The sequence below is a fragment of the Vipera berus genome (assembly GCF_964194415.1).
Source record: "Vipera berus genome assembly, chromosome: 7".
Lineage (NCBI taxonomy): Eukaryota > Metazoa > Chordata > Lepidosauria > Squamata > Viperidae > Vipera > Vipera berus.
In genome coordinates this window covers 55,583,188-55,606,403 of record NC_138209.1, presented here as the reverse complement: position 1 = coordinate 55,606,403, position 23,216 = coordinate 55,583,188, and the positions used below count along the sequence as shown (strand labels likewise).

Here is a 23,216-nt window from a genome sequence, read left to right as displayed (position 1 = left end):
TTATGAGTCGGGTCCTGAAAATTTGAGTCAGGTCCATGGCTGTCATGGAAGACATGAACTCCCGAGCCAACTCAGATGCCTCATCCATAGAAGGCAGATCGAAGTCCCCCAGAACTATGAGCCTGGGGAACTCAATTGCCAACCCGGACAAGACATCGAGAAGTTTGGGCAGGGCCGCTGACACGCAGCTGGGAGACAGGTACGTAATCAATAGGCCCAACTGAACTCCAGGACCCCACTTTAAAAGGAGAGACTCACACCCGCCTATCACAGGGATAGTGGCCACTCGTGGACAAAGACTTTCCCTAATAATAACCGCCACCCCCCTGCCCCTACCCTGGGCCTGTGGCTGGTGAAGCACCCGGAAGCCTTGTGGGCATAATTCCGAGAGGGGGACACCCCCCTCTTGGCCCAATCAGGTCTCTGTGATGCAGGCCAGGTCCGCATTCTCAATGAGATCGTGTATGAGGGGAGCCTTGTTCACCACGGACCTGGCATTGAAATAAACCAGCCTAAGCCCAGGGTCCTGCAATCCTATGCCCCCGGGGGAGCGAGAAGAGCAATGAGGGCGGGAACAGGCAACCGCTTGAAAACAGCGGTGGTCCGTTCCCCGATTACGATAGAGCCCTCTGTTCCCACACTCTCTTAAAGCAGTCTTAAAGCAGATACCTAAGAGAGTAAGAGACACTCGGAGACACTACCATTTCTTAACTACAAAATTGATTGCCAAAGGCATAAATTTCAGATGGCTAATGCTGGAAGGCATTCTAATAAACTGGAATAATACAAGATATCGACTGGATTTAATTTGGAAAGCAGAGGATTTCGAAGTAACGAACAGAGCAATTTTGGATGAAGGAGTGCAACAATGACAAGAGGAGAAGCAAATGGAAGAGACAGCCCAAGGAGCAACTGCACAACAGAAGGAGAAAGATGAACAAGAGGGTGAAGGTGAAGGAATCTTCAGAAAAGAGGATTACAAGAGCAACTAGACCTAAATATAAATAATCGAAATGGAAATGGAGAAAGAAAATGGAATTTTTTCAGTAAATGTAAATGGACTAAAATCCCCATCAAAAAGAAATATTTTTTAGGAAACTACAAAAATTGAATATAGACATAATTTGTTTGCAAGAGACACATATAAAAAATATCATAAACTATTGGAGTACTCAAAAATTGGGAAGCTTTATTATACATCAGCACAACAGAAAAAAGGGGGTTGCTGTATATGTTAAAGAGACAATAGATTCCAAATTAGTATACTCAGATGAAGAAGGAAGAATTGTAATGGTTGAAATATATCTACACCAAAAACAAACATTGTTAGTGGCAATCTATGCACAATTTTATCAGAGCCTATATAGGAAACTAATAGAAATGGACAGGGCTTTTTTTCTCATAGAACGCTCAGAACGGAGTTCCGGCACCTTTTTTGGATGGAACCTTGTAGGGTAGGCAAGGCGTGTGAGTTCCGGCACCTTTTTCTTTTACAAAAAAAGCACTGGAAATGGAATACCAAAATACTTGTTTAATAAGGGACTTCAGTGCAATACACGGAACAATGGATTACAAAAGCAACAAAACAGGAAAATCCGGAAGAAGATTACCTAAGACATTTTTTGATATGGCAGAGGAAATTGGAATACAAGATGCCTGGAGGGAAATTAATTTACAAAATCTACAATATAGTTTTTATTCAAATAGCCACAAATGCTGGTGAAGAATTGATATGATTTGTATAACATCTGAATTGAGGATGGATATACAGGGAATTGAGATAGAAATAGGTACATGGGCAGACCATAATCCTCTAAAAGTGACATGAAAGGAACACAAAAAAAAACCAAGCTGGACTTCAAATCTATCTATACTAAAAGAAAAAGAATTCATAAGAGTTAGCGAAAAAAGAAATGGAATTTTTCTTTAAAGAAAACAAAGAAGATACATCATTACAAAACTTATGGGACACAGCCAAAGTGTACTTCAGAGGCATAGCTATAAGTATACAGTAAAGAAAAATAAACGGAGAAGACAGCATTTATTACTAAAAGGATAATTTGGAAAGTTAGAAACAGAATTACAAAAAACTCCACAGAAAAAGACCTTGAAAAGAAATGGAAATAATAAAACATAAACTAAATCTGTTGGATTCAGAAAAACTGGCAGAACAGATAAAGAGAGCAAAACAAAACTTTTTTGAAAATGCTAATAAACCAGGAAGATATTTAGCTTATAAACTTAAAAAACAGAAAGAGAAGAAAATAATACATAACTTGGAAAAAGTTGCCTACAATTCAAAAATGAAGAAATAAAAAATATAATTAAGGAATACTATAAGGAATTGTATGATAAAGAGGAGACTTTAAGAGAGAGAACTGTTCAATAGCTAGAAGAAAGTAAACTTCCAAAAATTCCAGAGGCATTTAAAACTATGTTAGAAGAAAGGATTACAATGATGGAGATATCAGAGCCCATAAAATGACAAAAAATGGGAAAACACTGGGCCCAAATGGGCTTCCGGCAGAGCTCTATAAAAATCTACAAGACATATTAAGCGAACCGCTGAAAGATGTTTTTAAAGCTTCCAGCTACATGGATAGAAGCAAATATTACTCTAATACCAAAAGAAGACTCAGATTTGACGTATATTAAGAATTATAGACCGATTTCATTACTTAATGTGGGAATTTAAAGTCTAAACAAGAACTAGAAAATCAGGGTATCAACCTGTCGTTGTGGACACATTTACAGATGCAAAATAGATAGGAAAAATACGTGAAAATGTATGGATTTTATAAAAATCAAACTATTTGATAAGATTTTGTTAACCTCAGATGAGAAATTAAGAAAATGTACAATTTTTTGTTAATTTTGGAAATGGAAAGTGAACAAGTTAAAGAAACTGATAAGATGGGCGAAAAACTTTGGTTACAATATAGAACTAGAAAAGTGGCAAAAGTTATGGGAGAGAAATTACAAATTAACGTCAACTTCATATAAAGAAAACTTATATAAAATGTTTTATAGATGGCACTTGCCACCAGCAAGATTAGCAATGTTTAAAAATATGTCAGATAGATGTTGGAAATGTAAGCACAATTCAGGCATGTACTATCACATCTGGTGGACATGTGACAAAGCAAAGGCTTATTGGGGGAAAAATACATGCTTAGTTAGAAAAAATATTAGGTGAACATGTTGATTTTAAACCTGAACTTTTCTTACTAGGAATAATGTCCAAAAAGATTAACAAGCAAGTCTATAGTATATTTGGTTTTACACGCCACTACAGCAGCAAGAATAATCTTTGCGCAATATTGGAAGAATGAATGAATACCACCAGAGGAAAAAATAATCAGAAAAATACTGGAATGCGCAGATGGATAGATTAACTATGAGACTGAAAGATAAAAAAGATACAGATTACTATCAAAATTGGGATTTATTTTATTTTTATTTTTTTAATTCCATTTATATCCCGCCCTTCTCCGAAGACTCAGGGCTGCTTACAAGCTTAGCAGTTGGCTAGAGGAAAGAATGAAGGATTAGGAATTGAATATGTATTAACATTGTTGACCCTAGACAGCTCGTTGGTTGAAAAGTTAACGTATGTAAAAGAAAATCAATAAAATATTTATTAGAAATAATATTTTTACAAATACTGCTTGATTTTCAATATTTTTATAAATATTTATAAATATATTTACAAAATACTTTTGTGAATTTTTTCTTGGTTTTGCTCTTTAATTTTCTATTAAGCAGTTATAATTTCCTTGATCCTTATGAATTTTTTGCAGATTTGCCAATTTTTCATTTCTTTTTCCAATAAAATATGGTCATCGCACTCGTTAGCCTTGCACAAAGGCAGATCATAAATTTTATTTCGCTGTTAAGATAATAAACAACCATTTGCTCCTTAAAAAAAGAAAAATCAAGCTCCTGGCAGAAATATAAAGTGGCAGAAGTGGGAAAGGTGGCGGGAGGGAGGGATTCGCATGAAAATCATGAGACCCTGGGCTGGGAAGGAAACTTCTCCGACACGTGTATAGACCATCCACACGTAGCGACCAAATCTTTGGAGGAAGAGGCTATTCACCGCAACATCTCAAAAACTTGCTCATGCTCATTATTGATAATTTTTGCACCTTTTTTCATTCATTCATCCATTTATTTCCACTGAGGCCCGAAAAAAGGCCTTTTCCACCCTTGAGGCCCCACCCCTGGGTTCTCATCTCGCGATGTTGTGATGTAGCAGCGCGGGTTCATTTCCTCTTGTGCCTACGCAATCGTTCCAACTTCTCCTCAAGTTACTATGGCCGCTGGACTGAGTGGGATGTTTGGGAATCAGGGCCCGGTGCCTCCCCCGCCACCTCCTCCGGTGGCTCCTGGAGGTCCGGTACCCGCGGGACTCCTTCCGCCGAACCCCACGGGTCCGCGAAACTCCATCGGTACCCTTGTGGATGATTTGGAGGCTTCTTTTGAGGTAAGCTATGCAAGCCAACGGCCTCCCCCTAACCATAGAGATGACGGAAAGACCGACACTGGAAGTAGGGAAACGCAGGACTATTGCCGTCCTTTTTTGGACGAGAGGGTTACTATAGAGATGAAGTAGCTAGCTAGAGAGTACCTTCTTGTGGGCTTCCATTTCTATGTTTAAATGGCTGCCAGCTTGTATAGAGGCGCGCTTTAATCCTATATTAACAAAATAATTTTTCTGATCAGAAAAATTCTGATCCTTCTAATACAAGCCAGTGTGGGATGATAATGGCTGTGATCTCTCTTGGCTTGTGGAACTTTGTGGGTTACCTTGGGCCCGATCATCACTTTCAGTCTACTGTATCTCGCGTGGTGGTTGTTATGCGGATAAAAAGAACTTCCTGGATACCACCCTGAACTCATTATCGCAAGAAAGGGAGAAGATTATTAATTTATCTGCTAAAATGAATCATACTGATTTTTCAGAAGCATATTTTTTGGTTTTGTTTAAGAGACATTCCTTTCTTTTTGTAGAGTAAAAATAATGCTTTATGGTATGTGAAATTTCCATATTTTGTAAGAATTTGAATTTAGCTTCATCTGAAAAATGGAGCCTATTTCATCCAAACAAACAAGTTTTTTGTATTTGTTTGGAACCTACTTAATTTGTTTGCCATTTTTAATAGAACAAAGAATAAGAAATAAATATCATTGAAGTATTTTTCAAGAAAGTAAAAATATATTTTAGTATAGCTTTATGTATGCCAAAAAAACACTACCTTCATAAAGCTTTTAATATCTACTTTTGTAATAAATGGTTTTTGTAATTATCCAGGCTTGCTTTGCATCCCTTGTAAGTCAAGATTATGTAAATGGTACAGATCAAGAAGAAATTAGAACTGGTAAGTTTGAGTGTCCATCTTCAATTTAACTTAGAATATTTATATGCAGAATACTCTCTTTTTCTCTGTTTTGATCAGGCTGGAGTTGAATACTCACCTTTTTGAAATTGTGCTGAAAAATATTAGTGAATGCATAACAGCCAATTGTGGCCAATTGAGCTAGCAGTGTGCGGTAAAGACAAAAAAGTTAATACAGTCTTTGGTTGTATAGAATCAAAATCATATAGAATCACAGAGCCTTGGTGGAGCAGTGGGCTAATGCCTCCTTAAGTAACACCAGCTGCCTGCCATTAGTGCAGGTTCGCATCCCACCAGGCTCAAGGTTGACTCAGCCTTCCATCCTTCCGAGGTAGGTAAAATGAGGACCCAGATTGTTGGGGGCAATAAGCTGACTTTGTAATAATGCCGCTTGGGGGATGTGTGAAAGCCCTAATAAGCAGGCATATACATAGAATGAAGGCTACTGCTAAGCTTGTAAGCCGCCCTGAGTCTTCGGAGAAGGGCGGGATATAAATGGAATTAAAATAAAAAAATAAAATGTGAAGTATTAGTACCGAATCAACATCATGTGAAGTATTAGTACCACTTTATAAGCCTTAGTAACTGGAATACTGCATCCAGTTTTTGTCCCCACATTACAAAGTAATGTTGAGACTTTGGAAAAAGTGCAAAGAGCAACTATGATGATTAAGGGCCTAGAGACAAAACATATGAAGAACAGTTACAGGAATTGGGTATGGCCAATGTAGAGAAAAGAAGGACTAGGAGTGACATGATAGCAGTATTCCAGTATTTGAGGGGCTACTACAAAGAAGAGGGGTCAGCTTATTTTCCAGAGCACCAGAAGGCACGATAAGAAACAATGGATGGAAGAGAAGCAATCTGTATTTCGATAACTGATGGAAATTTGGTAAAACAAATTAGAGATCAAGGTCAAGCACATATAAGAAGGATATATAATGCATTGATAGAAATTGACTCAGAAATGGAACTTGTTAAAGATTGTATGATAAAATGGGCCCAGAATTTTCAGGAGGTGATAACAATGGATACTTGGGAAAAGATTTGGGTCAGAAACGTAAAATTTACACAGGCTCAAAATTTAAGAGAGAATTTTTATAAAATGTTTTATAGGTGGCACTTAGACCCAAAAAAATTAGCAAGTATGTATCCGAACTGTCAGCCTAAATGTTGGAGGTGTGGCTGTGAGGATGCAACGTATTATCATATATGGTGGACTTGTAAAAAAGTCAAAGTTTTTTGGATTAAAATTTGGTGGAACATGCAAAAGATATTTAAGAAAAAGATAAGGTTTTCTCCACAGTTGTTTTTGTTGGTTATTATTACAGATTTTACTGTTATAGATACTAAATTGATGTTGAATTTAATTACGGCAGCAAGACTTTTAGTAGCACAATATTGGAAGGAGGAGGAACTGCCTACTATAGAAGAGTGGACTTTGAAAGTTTCTAACTTGGCGGAAATGGCAAAGATTTCAGCATATTTGAAAGAACAATCGCAACAGAGATATATTGTGGAATGGAGAAGATGGATCGAATATATTCAGAATATGGGACTAAAAAGTTTCATTTAGCATTTGAATAAGTAGTGGTTTTATAAGATGTATTATTAGTTATTAGTTATTTGTTAGTAATATAGTTATGTTTACGGAGAGTTAAAGTGCGATAGAATTTAATGTTTTATTTTTGTTGTTAGCATATTGTAGCTTAAGTTTCTAAGTTTATACCCTGTATTCAGCTCTGGGAAGTCGGGGAGGGGGGAGGGGAGGGTTGGGGGGAGGGGAGTGGGAGTGAGTGAGTTTTATTTAAAAAATGTACTGTAAAACTTTTCAATAAATAAAAAGAAGCAATCTGGATTTAAGGAGAAAATTCCTAATTGAGGAAAATTAGTGGAACACCTTGCCTTCAGGAGTTGTAGAATCTTCATTACTGGAGGTTTTTAAGAAAAGACTGGACAACCACCTATTTGAAATGGTATATGGCAACCTGTGGCTCTGGAGCCACATGTGGCTCTTTCAGCCTTCTACTGCAGCTCCAGTCCTCCTCCGCCATTTGCAGACAGGGAGAGGCACTTGCGCTTCCCCCCCTCTCTACCTCTCACTCTCTCACATGTCTCCTGATTGGCCCTGTGCCCGGGTGCCCCATCCCCTGGGAGAAGCACGGCCAGGAAGTCCCTTTCCTGGGCTGGCCCTGTCTAAAGCACACGTGGCCGGGGAGCCGCGCAGTGTAATCCCAGGATCCCCCCGGGAGTGTCCCGCCAGAGCCTCCGCTTTGCGGGCCAGCACTCCTGCAAGCTGTGGCCCCAAGGGAACACAGCCTCTGCGATCCCCAGCCGGCGCTACCATTGGCCCCACTGGCTGGGAAGGCGCGCTGGAATCCTGGCTGCCAGGAAGGTGATCAGCCCGCTCCTCTCCCATTGTCCAGAAGAGGTAAACAATTAGTCCCCGGTGCTGGGTTTTCCCTGCATGCAGGGCTTACATTGGTGGCGGAGATGCAGCAAGGGAGGGGGGGAAGGGAGAAAGAGAGAGAGAGAAGCTCCTTCGGACTAACAGACTTCCTGCTAGCTAAGCACTCGGAGCTGGCAGCCTGGTGAGCAAGTCCGACTGCCACCCACATTTCTCCTCTGCCACTTGCCGCAGAGCCGCCTTCTGCTAGCAGTGCGATGCCCATGGCACCTGCTCTCTCCCTGGCCCACTTGCCTTTCCCTCGCTCCCCCGTGCCCAGGTCTTGCTTCTTCAGCCGCACCTCCGCCCAGTGGGGCTCCTCCATCTCCCACTGTCAGGACGCTACTGCCTCGTCCACAGGAAGGGCAAGCGGCAGGCTAGGCGTGAGCCCTGCCTGCTCCATCCGCTGCCTCCGCTTGCCTTCAATGCCAGTGTAACGCTGCTTTATTTGCATATTCCGATTGCAGCTATTTTGGCTACAGCCCAGAGACCTCAGTGAGATACAAAGCATTTGGTTGGAACCTGCAATAAGACGGAGGTCCAGAAGGTCCACAGCTGTAGACAGAGAGAGAAGGGAAGCGCAAGTGCCTCTCTCTGTCTCTCACACAAACACACTGAGCGGGGGAAGAGGACTGGCAGACCAAGCGCATAAAGAGGGAGAGGGAGGGAGGGAGAAAGAGAGAAGGGAAGCGCAAGTGCCTCTGTCACACACACAAACACACTGGGGAAAGAGGACTGGCAGACCAAGGGCAGAAAGAGGGAGAGGGAGGGAGAAAGAGGGAGGGGAGGGAGAAAGAGAGAAGGGAAGCGCAAGTGCCTCTGTCACACACACAAACACACTGGGGAAAGAGGACTGGCAGACCAAGGGCAGAGGGAGGAAGAGAGAGGAAGGGAGGGAGAGGGGGAGAGAAGGGAAGCGCAAGTGCCTCTCTGTCTCTCTGTCTGTCTCACACACACACACACACACACACTGAGTGGGGGAAGAGGACTGGCAGACCAAGGGCAGAAAGAGAAAATATGAATATATGTGGTTGTCCTTACTGAACTTTTAGTAAAGAACATTTAATGAAATATTTTAATGTTTTTTTAATTAAGAGATGTATGGGGATAATTATGCTGTATTTATTTATTTATTTATTAAATTTTTATACCGCCCTTCTCCCGAAGGACTCAGGGCGGTGATGGTAGATAAGCTACTGAAATTGTTTTCACCTGTTGGGATGAAGGAGAAAGGGTTTCCCCCCCCCCCTCTTTCTCCTGCATAAAAATTTGTTTCCTTTGTAGCAGTTCATTGATTTCATAAATGCAACACGTTATAGTTTTTTTTATACATAGTATAAAGGTGAAAAGATATATGCTGTGTTATCTTCATTTCAGATGTCAAAAGGGTTTTGCGGTTCCCAGTGTTTTCTGTGGGAAATGGGTCCAAGTGGCTCTTTAAGCTTGCCGACCCCTGGTATATGGTCTCCTGCTTGAGCAAAGGGTTGGACTAGAAGATCTCCAAGGTCCCTTCCAGCTCTATTCTGATTGGTTATATGATTGAGATGTTTTTCATTTAAGTTATTGACCCTTAAGAGGTGGGTAAAATTAGGGATTTCTTCTAAAAATATCTGTTGGAGCTATGGGTAGTAAAATTAATATTACTGGAGTGGGTAGAACTGAAATTTTGTGCCTCATTTTATGGAATGTTCCAGTGTCACAAACATACAACGTAGGATCACAGGGCTTCTAGTCCAACCCCTTGCTGAAGGCAGGAGAACGTATGCCATCCTGGCCAAGCATAAAGCTCAGGACCACATAGCATTCCCCCAACCTAATTTACAACCTGAAATTATAACTTGCTTAATGATTCTAATTAGGACTAGAATTTTTCTCACCAAGTAATGTCATGCGGTCAATAGATATAACAATACATGAGCACACGTAGCAACTGCTGTTCCACTACTCCTGATTGCAGTCTTTAAGCGAGAACCTCATGCTTCTGCCCTGCCATTCTCACCTCCGTTTCAACTCCCCCTGCCTATCTCTTCTCCCCTAATCTCTGCCCTTTTGCTCCCCTGTCCTCTGCCACCCCTGCTGACCTTTGCCATCTTCTGTTGCTAATGAGGCAGCAGGTGGCCTTTTGTTTTACACCATTTTACGCATGTAGACCCAAGTATTTTACACTTCTAACTAATTTTGTTAAAGTTACATAGTATTTGTCCTGACTTTTATTCTTTAATAGCTTTAAACTGTTGTTGCTCATGTCCTAGGTGTTGATCAATGTATCCAGAAATTTTTAGAAGTTGCACGACAAACAGAATGCTTTTTTCTACAGAAAAGACTACAATTATCTGTCCAAAAACCAGACCAAGTAATTAAGGAGGTAAGGATATGGATAGCTGTAGGCTTAAGCATGATATCTGATTCTATGCTAAATTACAACACAGTAATTATAATACAGTATGTGGAACATTGCTAAGAGGCACAAATGGGATTAAAACTTATGAGCCACAACTCATTTATTACATAAATTAGGACTGAATCTACTCTGATCAGAATATTTTAAGGTGCTTGGTGTAGAGCTGATTGATCACTGTAGTAGGATGATGATTTGCTATCTTTAATGTGTATAATTTATTTTATTTGTTAAATTTATTTGCTGCTTATCTTGCCATGGGGCTACTATAAGTGATTTACAATAATAAAAAGGAAGAAAATAAAAGGAGCATAAATAGAAGTATAATAGAACAATAAATAAACAATGAACATGGAACACAATGAGAATAGTACATCAATATTATAACTAGAAAGATGGATGGGTGGAGAACAGAGCAAAGGAGGGAGGGCAGAAATGTGTATCAATCTAGAACCCATCCAGGGTGGAACTCCCCCAGTTGGTCCCCAGGCCAACCATCAGAGTTCTTGTGGGAGGATAGGAGGTATTTTTATTTTATCTGTTAAATTTATGGTGTTAAATGAGATTTTGAAGAAAACCATTAGTTTTTGGAATGTTTTTCCCTCTGCCAACCCACCTTGTGTTCTTTTTGTACTAAAATTTCAGCCATTCTAAGTAGTATTGTTTGTGTCATGTCTGAGGCACCTAACTGATTCGTCTGTGGACGGGCTCAGATCCAGACCAGGATAGCAGTAGACCGGGTGCTGTGGATGGCAGTAGACCGGGGCCTGCAAACAGCAGCAGACTACTAGATCGGGGACTGAACGGCAGCAAACCAGTAGGCCAGGGACTGTGAACAGCAACCGCACAGCAGACTTTTTTGAAAAAGAAACCGATGCTATTTTGATTTGCAAAACATAGGATAGAAAAAAATAGGCATAATTGGACTTCCGGTTCCTGTTTCCAGCACAGCAGTTGGAAGATTTGGAATGCTGAACCCTTTGGCTGAAATTTCTTTTTGTTGGGGACCCTAAGGGGCCAGAACCCACCCTGAAGGGGTGGAAGGAAGGAAGGAAATCCCAGGGACTTAGGAGAGACGGCGGTCTCCCCAAACGGTCCAGGAGAAGCCTCCCAGAAACCAACAGAAGAAAAGGCTGGCTAACTCCATTGTCCAGTCATAGCTGAAAACAACGGCTGTGTAAACAAAGTGGGAGTAACAAATCTGAAGCAACAAATACTTTACAAAAGGAAACATGTTAAGCGCAACAATTTCAAAGGACAATGATTTTAAACCATAAAGAAATACAGAACAACCTTGAGAGTATGAATCAACTTATCTCCAACTTAATTTCACTCCAAGAAATTTCCCAGGAAAATACAGTAGAGATAACCGAACATAATTCTGAGGATAGAGACTTAAAGATGGAACCGTATAAAATAAAAAATCATGATTTAATTCAAATGGGAAATATTTCAACACATCCAAGCAACTTTGAAGATAAGGAAAATAATGAGGAAAAAATACTTTACAGGGAAATGAATGATGCAGCAAAACATACTGATTAAGAAAGGCAATGGCCAGAGAAAAAAGATTAAAATGGAAATCAAGAAAATAGATGATGGGACTTATCAGAGAGAATAGTTTAAAAAGGAACATTTGTTTGAATATGGCTAAATGGAAAAACTTTGGAATATATTACTCTTAGAGAGATGATTTTTTTTGTTAACTAATACAATAAGAAACATTTGTTTGAATATGGCTAAAGAAATGGAAAAACTTTGGAATACATTACTTTTAGAGGGATGATTTTTTTTAAACTAATACAATGATTTTTTTTCTTTTTCCTTTCTGTAAAAAAAAAGTTGAAATGATTTAAACAGAAAACGTTTTAGTTATTTAAATGTGACGATAAAAGCATAAAAATGTGTTTTGAATGAGAGTTAAAGGATTAGATGATTAGATCTATTGAATGGAATGCTTAAAGTTTAAATAGATTAAATACATTCTCAGCTATGGTCAAAAAGAATAGGAAATTGAGGGAATAAATATATATTAAATTGAGGGATATATATTTTAAGTTGTATGTTATTTTTTGTATTTCAGTGCTTTTCTCTTTTTTTCCTCTCTTCTCTTTTTTGTCTCTCTTTTCTCTTTCTACTTTTTTACCTATTGATTAAGAAATACAGTCATGGCTGAAATTGTTGGCACCCCAGAAATTTTTTCAGAAAATCAAGTATTTCGCACAGAAAAGTATTGCAGGAACACATGTTTTGCTATACACAGGTTTATTTCCTTTGTGTGTATTGGAACACAACAAAAAAGGGAGGAAAAAAAGCAAATTGGACATAATGTCAAACAAAACTCCAAAAACGGGCTGGACAAAATTATTGGCACCCTTTCAAAATTGTGGATAAACAAGATTGTTTCAATCATGTGATGCTCCTTGAAACTCACCTGGGGCAAGTAACAGGTGTGGACAATATAAAAATCCCACCTGAAAGCAGATAAAAAGGAGAGAAGTTCACTTAGTCTTTGCATTGTGTGTCTGTGTGTGCCACACTAAGCATGGACAACAGAAAGAGAAGAAGAGAACTGTCTGAGGACTTGAGAATCAAAATTGTGGACAAATATCAACAATCTCAAGGTTACAAGTCCATCTCCAGAGATCTAGATTTGCCTTTGTCCACAGTGCGCAACATTATCAAGAAGTTTGCAACCCATGGCACTGTAGCTAATCTCCCTGGTCATGGGGAAAAATTGATGAAAAGTTGCAACGCAGGATAGTCCGGATGGTGGATAAGCAGCCCCAAACAAGTTCCAAAGGAATGCAAGCTGTCCTGCAGGCTCAGGGAGCATCAGTGTCAGCGCAAACTATCCATCGACATTTAAATGAAATGAAACGCTATGGCAGGAGACCCAGGAGGACCCCACTGCTGACACAGAGAAATAAAAAAGCAAGATTACAGTTTGCCAAAATGTAGTTGAGTAAGCCAAAATCCTTCTGGGAAAATGTCTTGTGGACAGATGAGACTAAGATAGAGCTTTTTGGTAAAGCACATCATTCTACTGTTTACCAAAAACAGAATGAGGCCTACAAAGAAAAGAACAGTACCTACAGTGAAATATGGTGGAGGTTCAATGATGTTTTGGGGTTGTTTTGCTGCCTCTGGCACTGGGTGCCTTGAATGTGTGCAAGGCATCATGAAATCTGAGGATTACCAAAGGATTTTGGGTCGCACTGTAGAGCCCAGTGTCAGAAAGCTGGGTTTGCGTCCGACATCTTGGGTCTTCCAGCAGGACAATGACCCCAAACATACGTCAAAAAGCACCCAGAAATGGATGGCAAGAAAGCGCTGGGGAGTTCTGAAGTGGCCAGCAATGAGTCCAGATCTGAATCCCATTGAACACCTGTGGAGAGATCTTAAAATTGCTGTTGGGAAAAGGCGCCCTTCCAATAAGAGAGACCTGGAGCAGTTTGCAAAGGAAGAGTGGTCCAAAATTCCGGGTGAGAGGTGTAAAAAGCTTATTGACGGTTATAGGAAGTGACTGATTTCAGTTATTTTTTCCAAAGGGTGTGCAACCAAATATTAAGTTAAGGGTGCCAATAATTTTGTCCAGCCCATTTTTGGAGTTTTGTTTGACATGTCCAATTTGCTTTTTTCCTCCCTTTTTTTGTTGTGTTCCAATACACACAAAGGGAATAAACCTGTGTATAGCAAAACGTGTTCCTGCAATACTTTTCTGTGAGAAATACTTGATTTTCTGGAAAAATTTCTGGGGTGCCAACAATTTCGGCCATGACTGTATAAAAGTATGAGAGGGCTTATATGGAAAATATAGAATTAAATCACCAATATAAATGTAGTTAATTCTTGAGAAAATTGTCATTAGTAAGAATATGTAGAATTTGGGGGGAGAAATAAGCCGAAATAAGCACAGTAACAGGATTTACGATAAGGCAACTAAAATGACAAATAAGAATATTGGAAAAAATATACTTAATTGTTTATCAAAATAATGAGAATTGTTTTAATCTAATGTTTGCAAAGAAAGATACTTTGGGGAAAGGGGAAATCAATTAAAATTAACATATGGAATATAGATTATAGAAATCAATTGTTAAAGATTGTGTTATAAATGTTATCCAGACAACATGCTGTTTACAAATTAAAAAAGGTAAAGGTTCCCCCGCACATGTGTGCTAGTCGTTTCCAACTCTAGGCGCCAGTGCTCATCTCCATTTCAAAGCTGAAGAGCCAGCGCTTGTTCAAGGACGTCTCCGTGGTCATGTGGCCGGCATGACTAGATGCCAAAGGCGCACGGAACACTGTTACCTTCCCACCGTAGTGGTCCCTATTTTTCTACTTGCATTTTTACTTGCTTTCGAACTGCTAGGTTGACAGAAGCTGGGACGAGTAACAGGCGCTCACTGTTACGCGGCACTCAGGATTACTGAATGATTTAGGTTATGTTGAAAAATACCAATAAAATATATACAAAAAATAGGCATAATTACCTAGAACAGAAAAGGTAGAAGCATGGCTAACAGCAAAGCACATCCACCAACCATAAAAGAGGGATTTTCAAACAACAAATTCATGGAACAGGAGACAAATATAAATGTGGTATGCAATACATGTTTCATGTATATGCTTATGCCCAAAGAACACCCAAATTATACATACATTAAATGTAAATTATGTGGATTACTAGAGGAAAAAGTAAGGAATCTAAAGGCAACTCTAGCCAAACTCCAACCTACGCAAGAAAGCTATACCCAAACCAAACCAAACAATGAACAAATAACTCCCAGAGGATTTGACCCTACCAATAAACCCTTGGAGGAAGACAAAGGGAGGATATCACACATAGAAGCAAACACAACAATCAAAGGAAGCAGCACACATCTAATAAACCCTACTGCCCAATCTAACCCAACCAGAAGCAGCCCCATTAAAACTGAGCATTTCTCCCCCCTGGATGGAAATACACAGACCCACAACCTCCCCCTCAAAGAAAACATGGAGACCCCTAGCAAAGAAACGATTTCAAATACGGTATCCCTAAAAAAAGTCACTTCAAATATCCCCAAAAAGTCATAAACACTTGAGATAAACAGAAAAGCACCCCAGACTGCAGTCCCCAAAAGGAAGGTGAGTTTTGGTAATAGGAGATTCTATCCTCAAAGGAACAGAATCATCCATCTGCAGACCGGACATAAAATCCAGAGAGGTACATTGTCTCACTGGAGCAAAAGTCAAAGACATGGCTTAGAACCTAACCAAAATAATTAGGCCCACAGTTTACTATTCTCTCCTATTCCTTAACATTGGGATGAATAATGCAACAAAGAACCTGAGCACAATACTGAGAGACTATAACCAACTAGGCAATAAAGTTGAGCTAGGAGCACAAATAGTGTTCTCATCAGTACTCCCAACAAATGGTCAACACCCATTAAAGGAAAAAAAGAATTCTAGAAATAAACCACTGGCTAAAGGGTTGGTGTCACCAAGAAAACTTGGGTTTCTTGGACCATGGACTGCATTTCCTATGTGACAGACTTGGCAAGGGATGGGCTGCACGTCACAAAAATAGGGAAAAATGTACTCGGAAAAAGACTGGCCCAACTCATCAGAAGGGCTTTAAACTAAAATTTAGGGGGAAGGGTGACGAATCATTAGACTCTAGAACACAAAACCAATCATAAATCCCAAGAAAACAAAGAGGTAGGGAGTGATGAGAAAAAAGAAAAAAAAATCAACAATCAGGAGATCCAGGAAACATATACACAGACAGACATAAAAGTCTTGAATGCTTATATACTGATGCTCAAAGCTTGGGGGACAAACAGGTTGAACTAGAAGCAGTAGTACACGAGGGTGGATATGACATCATTGGCATTAGAGAAACCTGGTGGGATGAAACCCATGACTGGAATGGACTGATGGATACAAATTGTTCAAAAGAAACAGAACTACAAAAAGAGGAGGGAGAGTTGCACTATATGTAAGAAAATACTACATATCTACAGAAATGCACATGATCAAAGATAAAAGCCTTCCAGAATCTATATGAGTCAATATAAAAGGGGGAAAAGTGACATTGCCATGGGATATACTACAGGCCACCCAACCAAGCAGAAGAAATAGATGGACTCTTTGCCAACCAGTTAACAAATGTATGTAGGAAGCATACCACAGTAGTAATGGGACACTTCAACTATCCAGATATCAACTGGAAAACAAACTGCAGTGAGTGGGAGATCAAACAGATTCCTAACTAACCTAGCGGACAACTTTGTCATCTAAAAGGTAGAGGAGGGAACTAGAAGTATAGCTATACTTGACCTAATTCTTATTAATATTCTTACTAAATCTCACTAAAATCATAGGTACAAATACAGATTAGGTAAGACCTGGCTCAAAAACAGTAACTGTGAGAGGGACCTTGGAGTCCTAGTAGTTGATCACTTGCCCATGAGCCAGCAATGAGCAGCAGCGCCCAAAAAACCTAATACAATCCTGGGTTGCATAAACAGAGGCATAGAATCAAGATCATGCAAAGTATTCTTCAAAGAGAGAAGCAACCTTGAATTAAAAAAAAAACTTCCTAACAGTGAGGACAATTAACCAGTGGAACAGCTTGCCTTCAGAAATTGTGGGTGCTCCATCACTGGAGGTTTTTAAGAAGAGACTGGACAGTCAATTGTTTGAAATGGTATAGGTTCTCCTGTTGAGCAGGGGGCTGGACTAAAAGACCTCCATTATTCTATTCTATTCTATTCTATTTTCTATTCTATTCTGTCATCTACACAGCAGTGGAATTATTTTACTGTACAATAATATAAATTTTAATTCGGGTAAATGTACACTGAATTCATGATGATCTAGGTAAAATCTTAAAAGTTCATAGGCACATCCATAAACTTGAAGCTTAAACTTTATTATGGCCAAAAATTATTGCAGTATATCCATAAATATAATTTATCATAGTTCTTGATGAAAAATGAAGAAAAAAATATTTTGTGCAACACATGAGAACTATTATGAGATAATAGTAATGAAAATGAGGTAGAATGTCTCTTAACAAAATTCATCATGAGTTAATTAAGGAAAGAAAGTAGCTCTTAGTATAATTCAGATAATTTATTGAAACATATCAGGATACTTGCTTTTCTAAGATTTTGTAATTATTTTTGTTCAAATGCAAATGTTTTTCCAAGGAGATATTCTTAGTTTCTTTCCTATATTGTTCTATTTCATGTAGGATGTTTCAGAACTGAGAAATGAATTACAGCGGAAAGAAACACTAATTCAGAAACACTTGGGAAAACTTCGCCATTGGCAACAAGTTTTAGATGATATTAATATCCAGCAGAAGAAACCTACTGAGATGCCTCAGGGACCTCTAGCCTATCTAGAGCAAGCTTCAGCCAATATTCCTGCACCCCTCAAGCAAACGTGAAAAGAAGCATCACTGAAATGCCAGAATAAAGTTTGCTAGACCTTCATGATATTGAATATTTTATATTGAAAAATACATTGTTTTTGAAAAAATGGACACCAAGGAGCCTAACCTAAACGAGGCTACAGCTGTCATTGCATGGATCAGAAAGTATGATTTCTTTTATTCTATCACCTGCAAACTGATATCTCTTTGTGACTTTGGAGATTTTCTTCTAAGGAGCAAGAACCGTTTATCCTATGAGCTTCCAATATAATTTTACTTCTGTAAATCAAGTGATGCCATTAACATTATCATTTGGAATCACGGTACTTTTAATATCCTTGGCACAGTTGCAGCTTCTGGTTCCGTGCTTAAAACATTCTTGAAAAAAAAAAGCCTATGAGACATATGTCACAATCTGAATTGCTTTAATACAAAACAAAAATTACTTTCTGAACCCACTTTTTGATTTTGGCAGCTGTATGCTTTAAATAAATTAAAAATGCACGTGGACAAATTAATGTTTATCTAGCTTTATTTTAATGATGTTACAAATGAACATCTGGTGAAAGCAGTTTTTATTTTTATGTGATAAATTAACTTTATATATACAAACATACATATAACTTTGTTACAGACCATTTATTAGGATTCCGTTTCCCTAAGAAGATCCTATTACATATTGCATAGAAATAATAAGAGTTGGCATTTTAAAAATTGTTCTTAGTTTTCTTCCTCTTAAAAGTACTTTAATACTCTAATAGTTGGCACTTATTTGTGTTTAAGTGTAACAATTCAACATAGAAATTGTTTCTAAATCTGAGCTTAACTGTACTCATGTTGACAAAGACTATTGCAGGAGCAGACTACAAATATACTATTACTTTGTTTAAACAGATATTATAAGAACATTTCAGATAAGGTAGATATGTAGTGAGATTTTTCTCTGAAATCTATAAAAAGTAAACTGGGGCAGGTAAGGGAGAATGTCCAATGGGTAAAATTGCAAAATTTATGATTTTGCCTAGGAAGAATTTAAGGCTCAGAGCTAATTTAAATACATTACATTCAAATATATTAAGCAGAGCACTTCAAGCCCTTATTTATTTTTAGAAATAAAAAAAAACTTGGCGCATCAGATGCATGCAGATTTATCCTTGACTAGAACCATTCTGTAGTCTACTGCACTGTGTGCCTATGTTTTAGACCAAAATTAAGAGCTCAGCTGTGACTGAGATAAAAACATTCTACTTCTAGATACAATATGCATTTTCCAAAGTTTATCGACAGAGAATGAGATGGCTGGATGGAGTCACTGAAGCAGTAGGCGTGAGCTTAAATGGACTCCAGAAGATGGTAGAGGACAGGAAGGCCTGGAGGAACCTTGTCCATAGGGTCGTGATGGGTTGGACATGACTTCGCAGCTAACAACAACAAAGTTTATATTATAGCAAACTACAAAGTAAGTTAATTGTTTTTGACTTCTCAAAATTTTATTTATTAATAACTGGGAAATTTAGCCAATTAACTTTCAATACAGTGTAAATGTTGCTATTAGTATTTCAACGTGCCAAATAGTTTAAGACTGGAAAACATTTAAGCACAACCTCTTCACATATGTCTGTCTGGCTTTATTTTTCTATTTTGATTTTTTTTATAAGGTAAATTGCCCAGAATCAGCATTTCTTAGGTAAAGGTTCCCCCGCACATGTGTGCTACTCGTTTCCAACTCTAGGGCTGGTGCTCATCTCCGTTTCAAAGCCGAAGAGCCAGTGCTTGTCCGAGGACGTCTCCGTGGTCATGTGGCCGGCATGACTAGACGCCAAAGGTGCACGGAACGCTGTTACCTTCCCACTGTAGTGGTCCCTATTTTTCTACTTGCATTTTTTATGTGCTTTCGAACTGCTAGGTTGGCAGAAGCTGGGACGAGTAACAGATGCTCACTCTGTTACGCGGCACTCGGGATTCGACCCGCCAAACTGCCGACCTTCTGATCGACAAGCTCAGCATCCTAACCCACTGCGTCCCTTCAGCATTTCTTACATCTATGTAAATAAATAAAATGTTTACTTGTATTATGGTGAAATCTTCCTTGCAAATTTTACTTGTATCAGATTTCATGTAATCCTTTGAAGGATTCCTAGCTCTGAAATATTGTTCAGGTACTAGTTTAAAGTTGATGTCTTTTTAATATTTAGGTTTCCTAGACCACTGAAATAGCCAGTTTTGTTCTGCATAAGTATCTTTGTAAGTTGAATGGCTTAAATACACTAGTCTTGGTGTTATTGCTGATATAGTATTAAAATTATTGAGTACAGAAAGATGCTTGTACTAAGAATCCATTTTACCTAGAATTTGCTGAATACCATATTAATTATAAATTAATATTTTAAAATATTTTTTATTTATGGCAATAGTTACTTACTATTGAATCTGTTTATGTTTAGCTACTTGTGACCTCTAATTCTTTCCTTGTTATTCTGTAGGATATCATATAAAACATATTGTGTAAATGTTTAATAACAGCAATGACAATATTGATTATTGTAGAAAGTTTTCATCAAAGAAAAATATTTTGTAAACCATTCTTGATGCCCTGAGTCTGGTTTCTGAGTGTCTTTTGGTTTTGATGTTTCATTATTTTGCAGACTGAAAAAAGTTGAGAAAAAATATTCAATGCAGAGATACTTATCTGACTCACCTGTTTTGGAAGGAATGAGATTAGTCTGGAAACATGTTTGCTGCAAACACCTCACTAAATCGAGAAACTGGGAATCTAAGTGAAAACCTAACAAATACTAAAAGAAGCATAAACAATAAGTGAATGTTTAGTGTCTCTTAAAATGCATCACAAGCTGTCAGACTCTAGTGTAAACAATTTGTAGTTTGAATTTCCAGAAATAAAGCTAACATCACAGTTAAAAGCTATTCATTCATTTTTCCCTCCATCCAACAATTAATACCTGTTGATTCCATGTTTCAAGAGTTAAGAACTTCAGGGTCATAAGGCAACTTGGAATTTTAGGAAGAAAACCCAATCATCACCTATCAAGGTTACAGCCAGGGCTTTTTTTCTCATAGAACGCTCAGAATGGCGTTCCGGCACCCTTTTTTTGCAAAAAGAAGAAGAAGAAGAAGCTCCCTCTATTGGTTTTCCTAAGCCGATTGCAGGGCTAGGCAATCTTGGTTCTTTTTTATGACTCATGGACTTCAACTCCCAGAAATCCTGAGCCAGCCATGCTGAGGGGAAAGGGAAATGTTTCCAAGCTGAGTCATGGTGGCTCAGGAATTCTGGGAGTTGAAGTCGTTGAGTCATAAAAGAGCCAAGGTTTCCTACCCCTGCACTAGAGGAGGACATTAAAATTATTCACAGGGTTACTTCTGTAGGAACTAAACTTTTAGAATCTAAAGCAGCTAATTCAAAAAAGCCAACAGGAAAGAACCTCAGATTTTTCATCTGCTTCTGTCTTTTGGAAGGTAAAATTAGATAATAGAATAATCTATTTCCTATGTTAATATCTCTGCAATGATGATTTCATAAAGGTAACAGGAAAAAAATGAGAAACATTTTTCTCAATGTAATATGTCTAATTTAGCTGATGCTAGAAAAAATAGTATCTTTTGTACTATTTTGTACTATTGAAAACTGTTTTTAATCTAACCATCTATTACAACCAAACCACTTTAAATTAAACATTTCTTAAGAATGAAATATTCTTAATTTGGACTTTACTTTTACTGTTTGGACTGTTGTGTTTTGAAAAATAGATTATTTGGAATCTAGTTATGTTGCACTTCAGTCTTTAAATAATTAACCTAGTATATACATAACAATATATGATGTTTTCCATGGTGAGCTTAACATCAATAACATTTATTAAAAAGGCTAAAATAATTTCTGGTGGTATTATCTGTACATTAAAATTTTGTTTAGTCACAATCTTTCACGTTTCACATTCTGGACAAACAGTAGTCATCTCTGGGATCAGTAACGCAGCAGGGATTGCTTTTTCCTTCCAGTAACATATACCCAAAACCAGTTTATTGCATCTGGCAATTGAACTAAAAAAAAATCTCATTGTCAACTAATATAATTCATTTAATTTGAAATCAAGTGAAAAATTGATTTAAATTATTTTATTAAAACAAATTAATGGAAATTGTTTTATAAGAAGTTGCCTCAAACAAAATGAGTTTGACATGCCTGCTCTAGATAGTTGAATGCTCCAAAATAAATTCTAGACCAGGCCTGTATATGCAGCCTGCCAAGCACAGACTTTTTTAAAAAAAAATAATAATAATAAAACCACCACCACTGCCCTAAAAGTCATGTTGCCTACTGTCTCCATGGCTTACCATGACCACGAGCTCCAACACTGTAGATGCTCTCTAGTCACCAAATCATTGATTAGCCCACCAGCATTCCTTTGCAGACCACAAAGATTTTTAATCTATCAGTATGGGCCTTTCCCTTCTACAAGTTGCACAGACCTCTTCTAGATTTTCCTCTTGCCTTTCCAAGTTAACTCCTTGGTCTGTCATTGAGCAAGAATTGACTTTGTAGGGAACCATATTATCATTTGATATATATTTAACTTATGTTATACCTTTATTTACCGATTATATAATATTTGTATGCAATCCACCTGGCGAGGTTTGGGGCAACTTACAATAGAAAAAAATACATTTTTAAAACATAAGATTAAAACATAAAAGCCGGGCTTTTTTTCTCATTGAACACTCTGAATGGCGTTCTGGCACCTTTTTTTGCACACAAAAGAAAAGCTTTTGCACAAGCTATGCTACTCCCTCCCTTCCACAAGCTATGCTACTCGAAAGCCAATAGGAATTGCTGCCGAGCGCACCAAAAGACCCGGCCGACAAACGTTGCACCGGCAAGTTGTCTGCAGCGAAGGTGAGTTGGCAGGAACTTTGCATCCCTCCCTGCTGCCCAATTACACCATCTCAACTAGGTAAGTAAGAGAGGACAAGGAATGGGAGGTGGGTTCTGCGGAGTCCATGTACACTCCTTCCTTGTGCTCACCCGTGTCAGCCAGGCTGGTGGCCTACCCAGTGCTGGACCTGCGCCACCGTTGCCTTGCCCTGTGCGCCTAAGTGGCCGCCCTGCATCACCTGGCCCCCCACACCTCTGCCGCCCACCCCGCACAGCCCCGCCGTATAGAGTGGGCCCCGCTGCTCCCACTGCACCAGCTGCGCCAGCTCCGGCCCCAGGGGGCCGGCCGCCGCCAACACCCCTCGCGCCCATGACCGCAGCAGCGCCGCCCCCCCCACCTCCTGGACACACCAAGATGAGAGTTTCGGTACCTTTTATTTTTTAGAAAAAAAGCCCTGGTTACAGCAAATCCACCACAAGTTTAGCATAGCATATGAATATATATTCTGCCTTTGTAACCTGGTGTTTCCTTCATGTTGTTTTTTAAATTACTATAATCAGTTATAAGCTACTTTGATGGATGGATAAGAGGGTGCAAAACTCTTCCAAATAAATGATTACAGCTGTGGTTTCTCATGGCAATAACCTAC

General features: G+C 38.7%; 1 protein-coding gene across 7 annotated transcripts; it reads left to right on the top strand.

The window, feature by feature from the left end:
* Window positions 1-4,227: 4,227 nt before the first annotated feature.
* On the top strand, window positions 4,228-21,488 carry MED28 (mediator complex subunit 28). 7 transcript variants are annotated; one of them, XM_081332967.1, is made up of 6 exons: window positions 4,282-4,486; window positions 5,315-5,381; window positions 10,098-10,210; window positions 17,493-17,840; window positions 18,930-19,134; window positions 20,321-21,488. In XM_081332967.1, the coding sequence occupies exons 1-4, from the start codon at window positions 4,316-4,318 to the stop codon at window positions 17,688-17,690; spliced, it is 549 nt and encodes a 182-aa protein (XP_081189093.1). In that variant the 5' UTR covers window positions 4,282-4,315; the 3' UTR covers window positions 17,691-17,840; window positions 18,930-19,134; window positions 20,321-21,488. The 7 variants fall into 7 exon arrangements, with proteins under 7 accessions (XP_081189094.1, XP_081189093.1, XP_081189089.1 ...); XM_081332963.1 differs by having other exon boundaries at window positions 18,930-19,721; XM_081332966.1 differs by lacking the exon at window positions 20,321-21,488 and adding an exon at window positions 19,582-20,257.
* Window positions 21,489-23,216: the final 1,728 nt, after the last annotated feature.

Bases quoted from the DNA above. Each gene is read 5' to 3' on its own strand.
- MED28 (XM_081332967.1), top strand. From the start codon at position 4,316: ATGGCCGCTGGACTGAGTGGGATGTTTGGGAATCAGGGCCCGGTGCCT. The intron at 4,487-5,314 runs GTAAGCTATGCA...GTAATTATCCAG, and splicing joins ATTTGGAGGCTTCTTTTGAG to GCTTGCTTTGCATCCCTTGT. The intron at 10,211-17,492 runs GTAAGGATATGG...TATTTCATGTAG, and splicing joins CAGACCAAGTAATTAAGGAG to GATGTTTCAGAACTGAGAAA.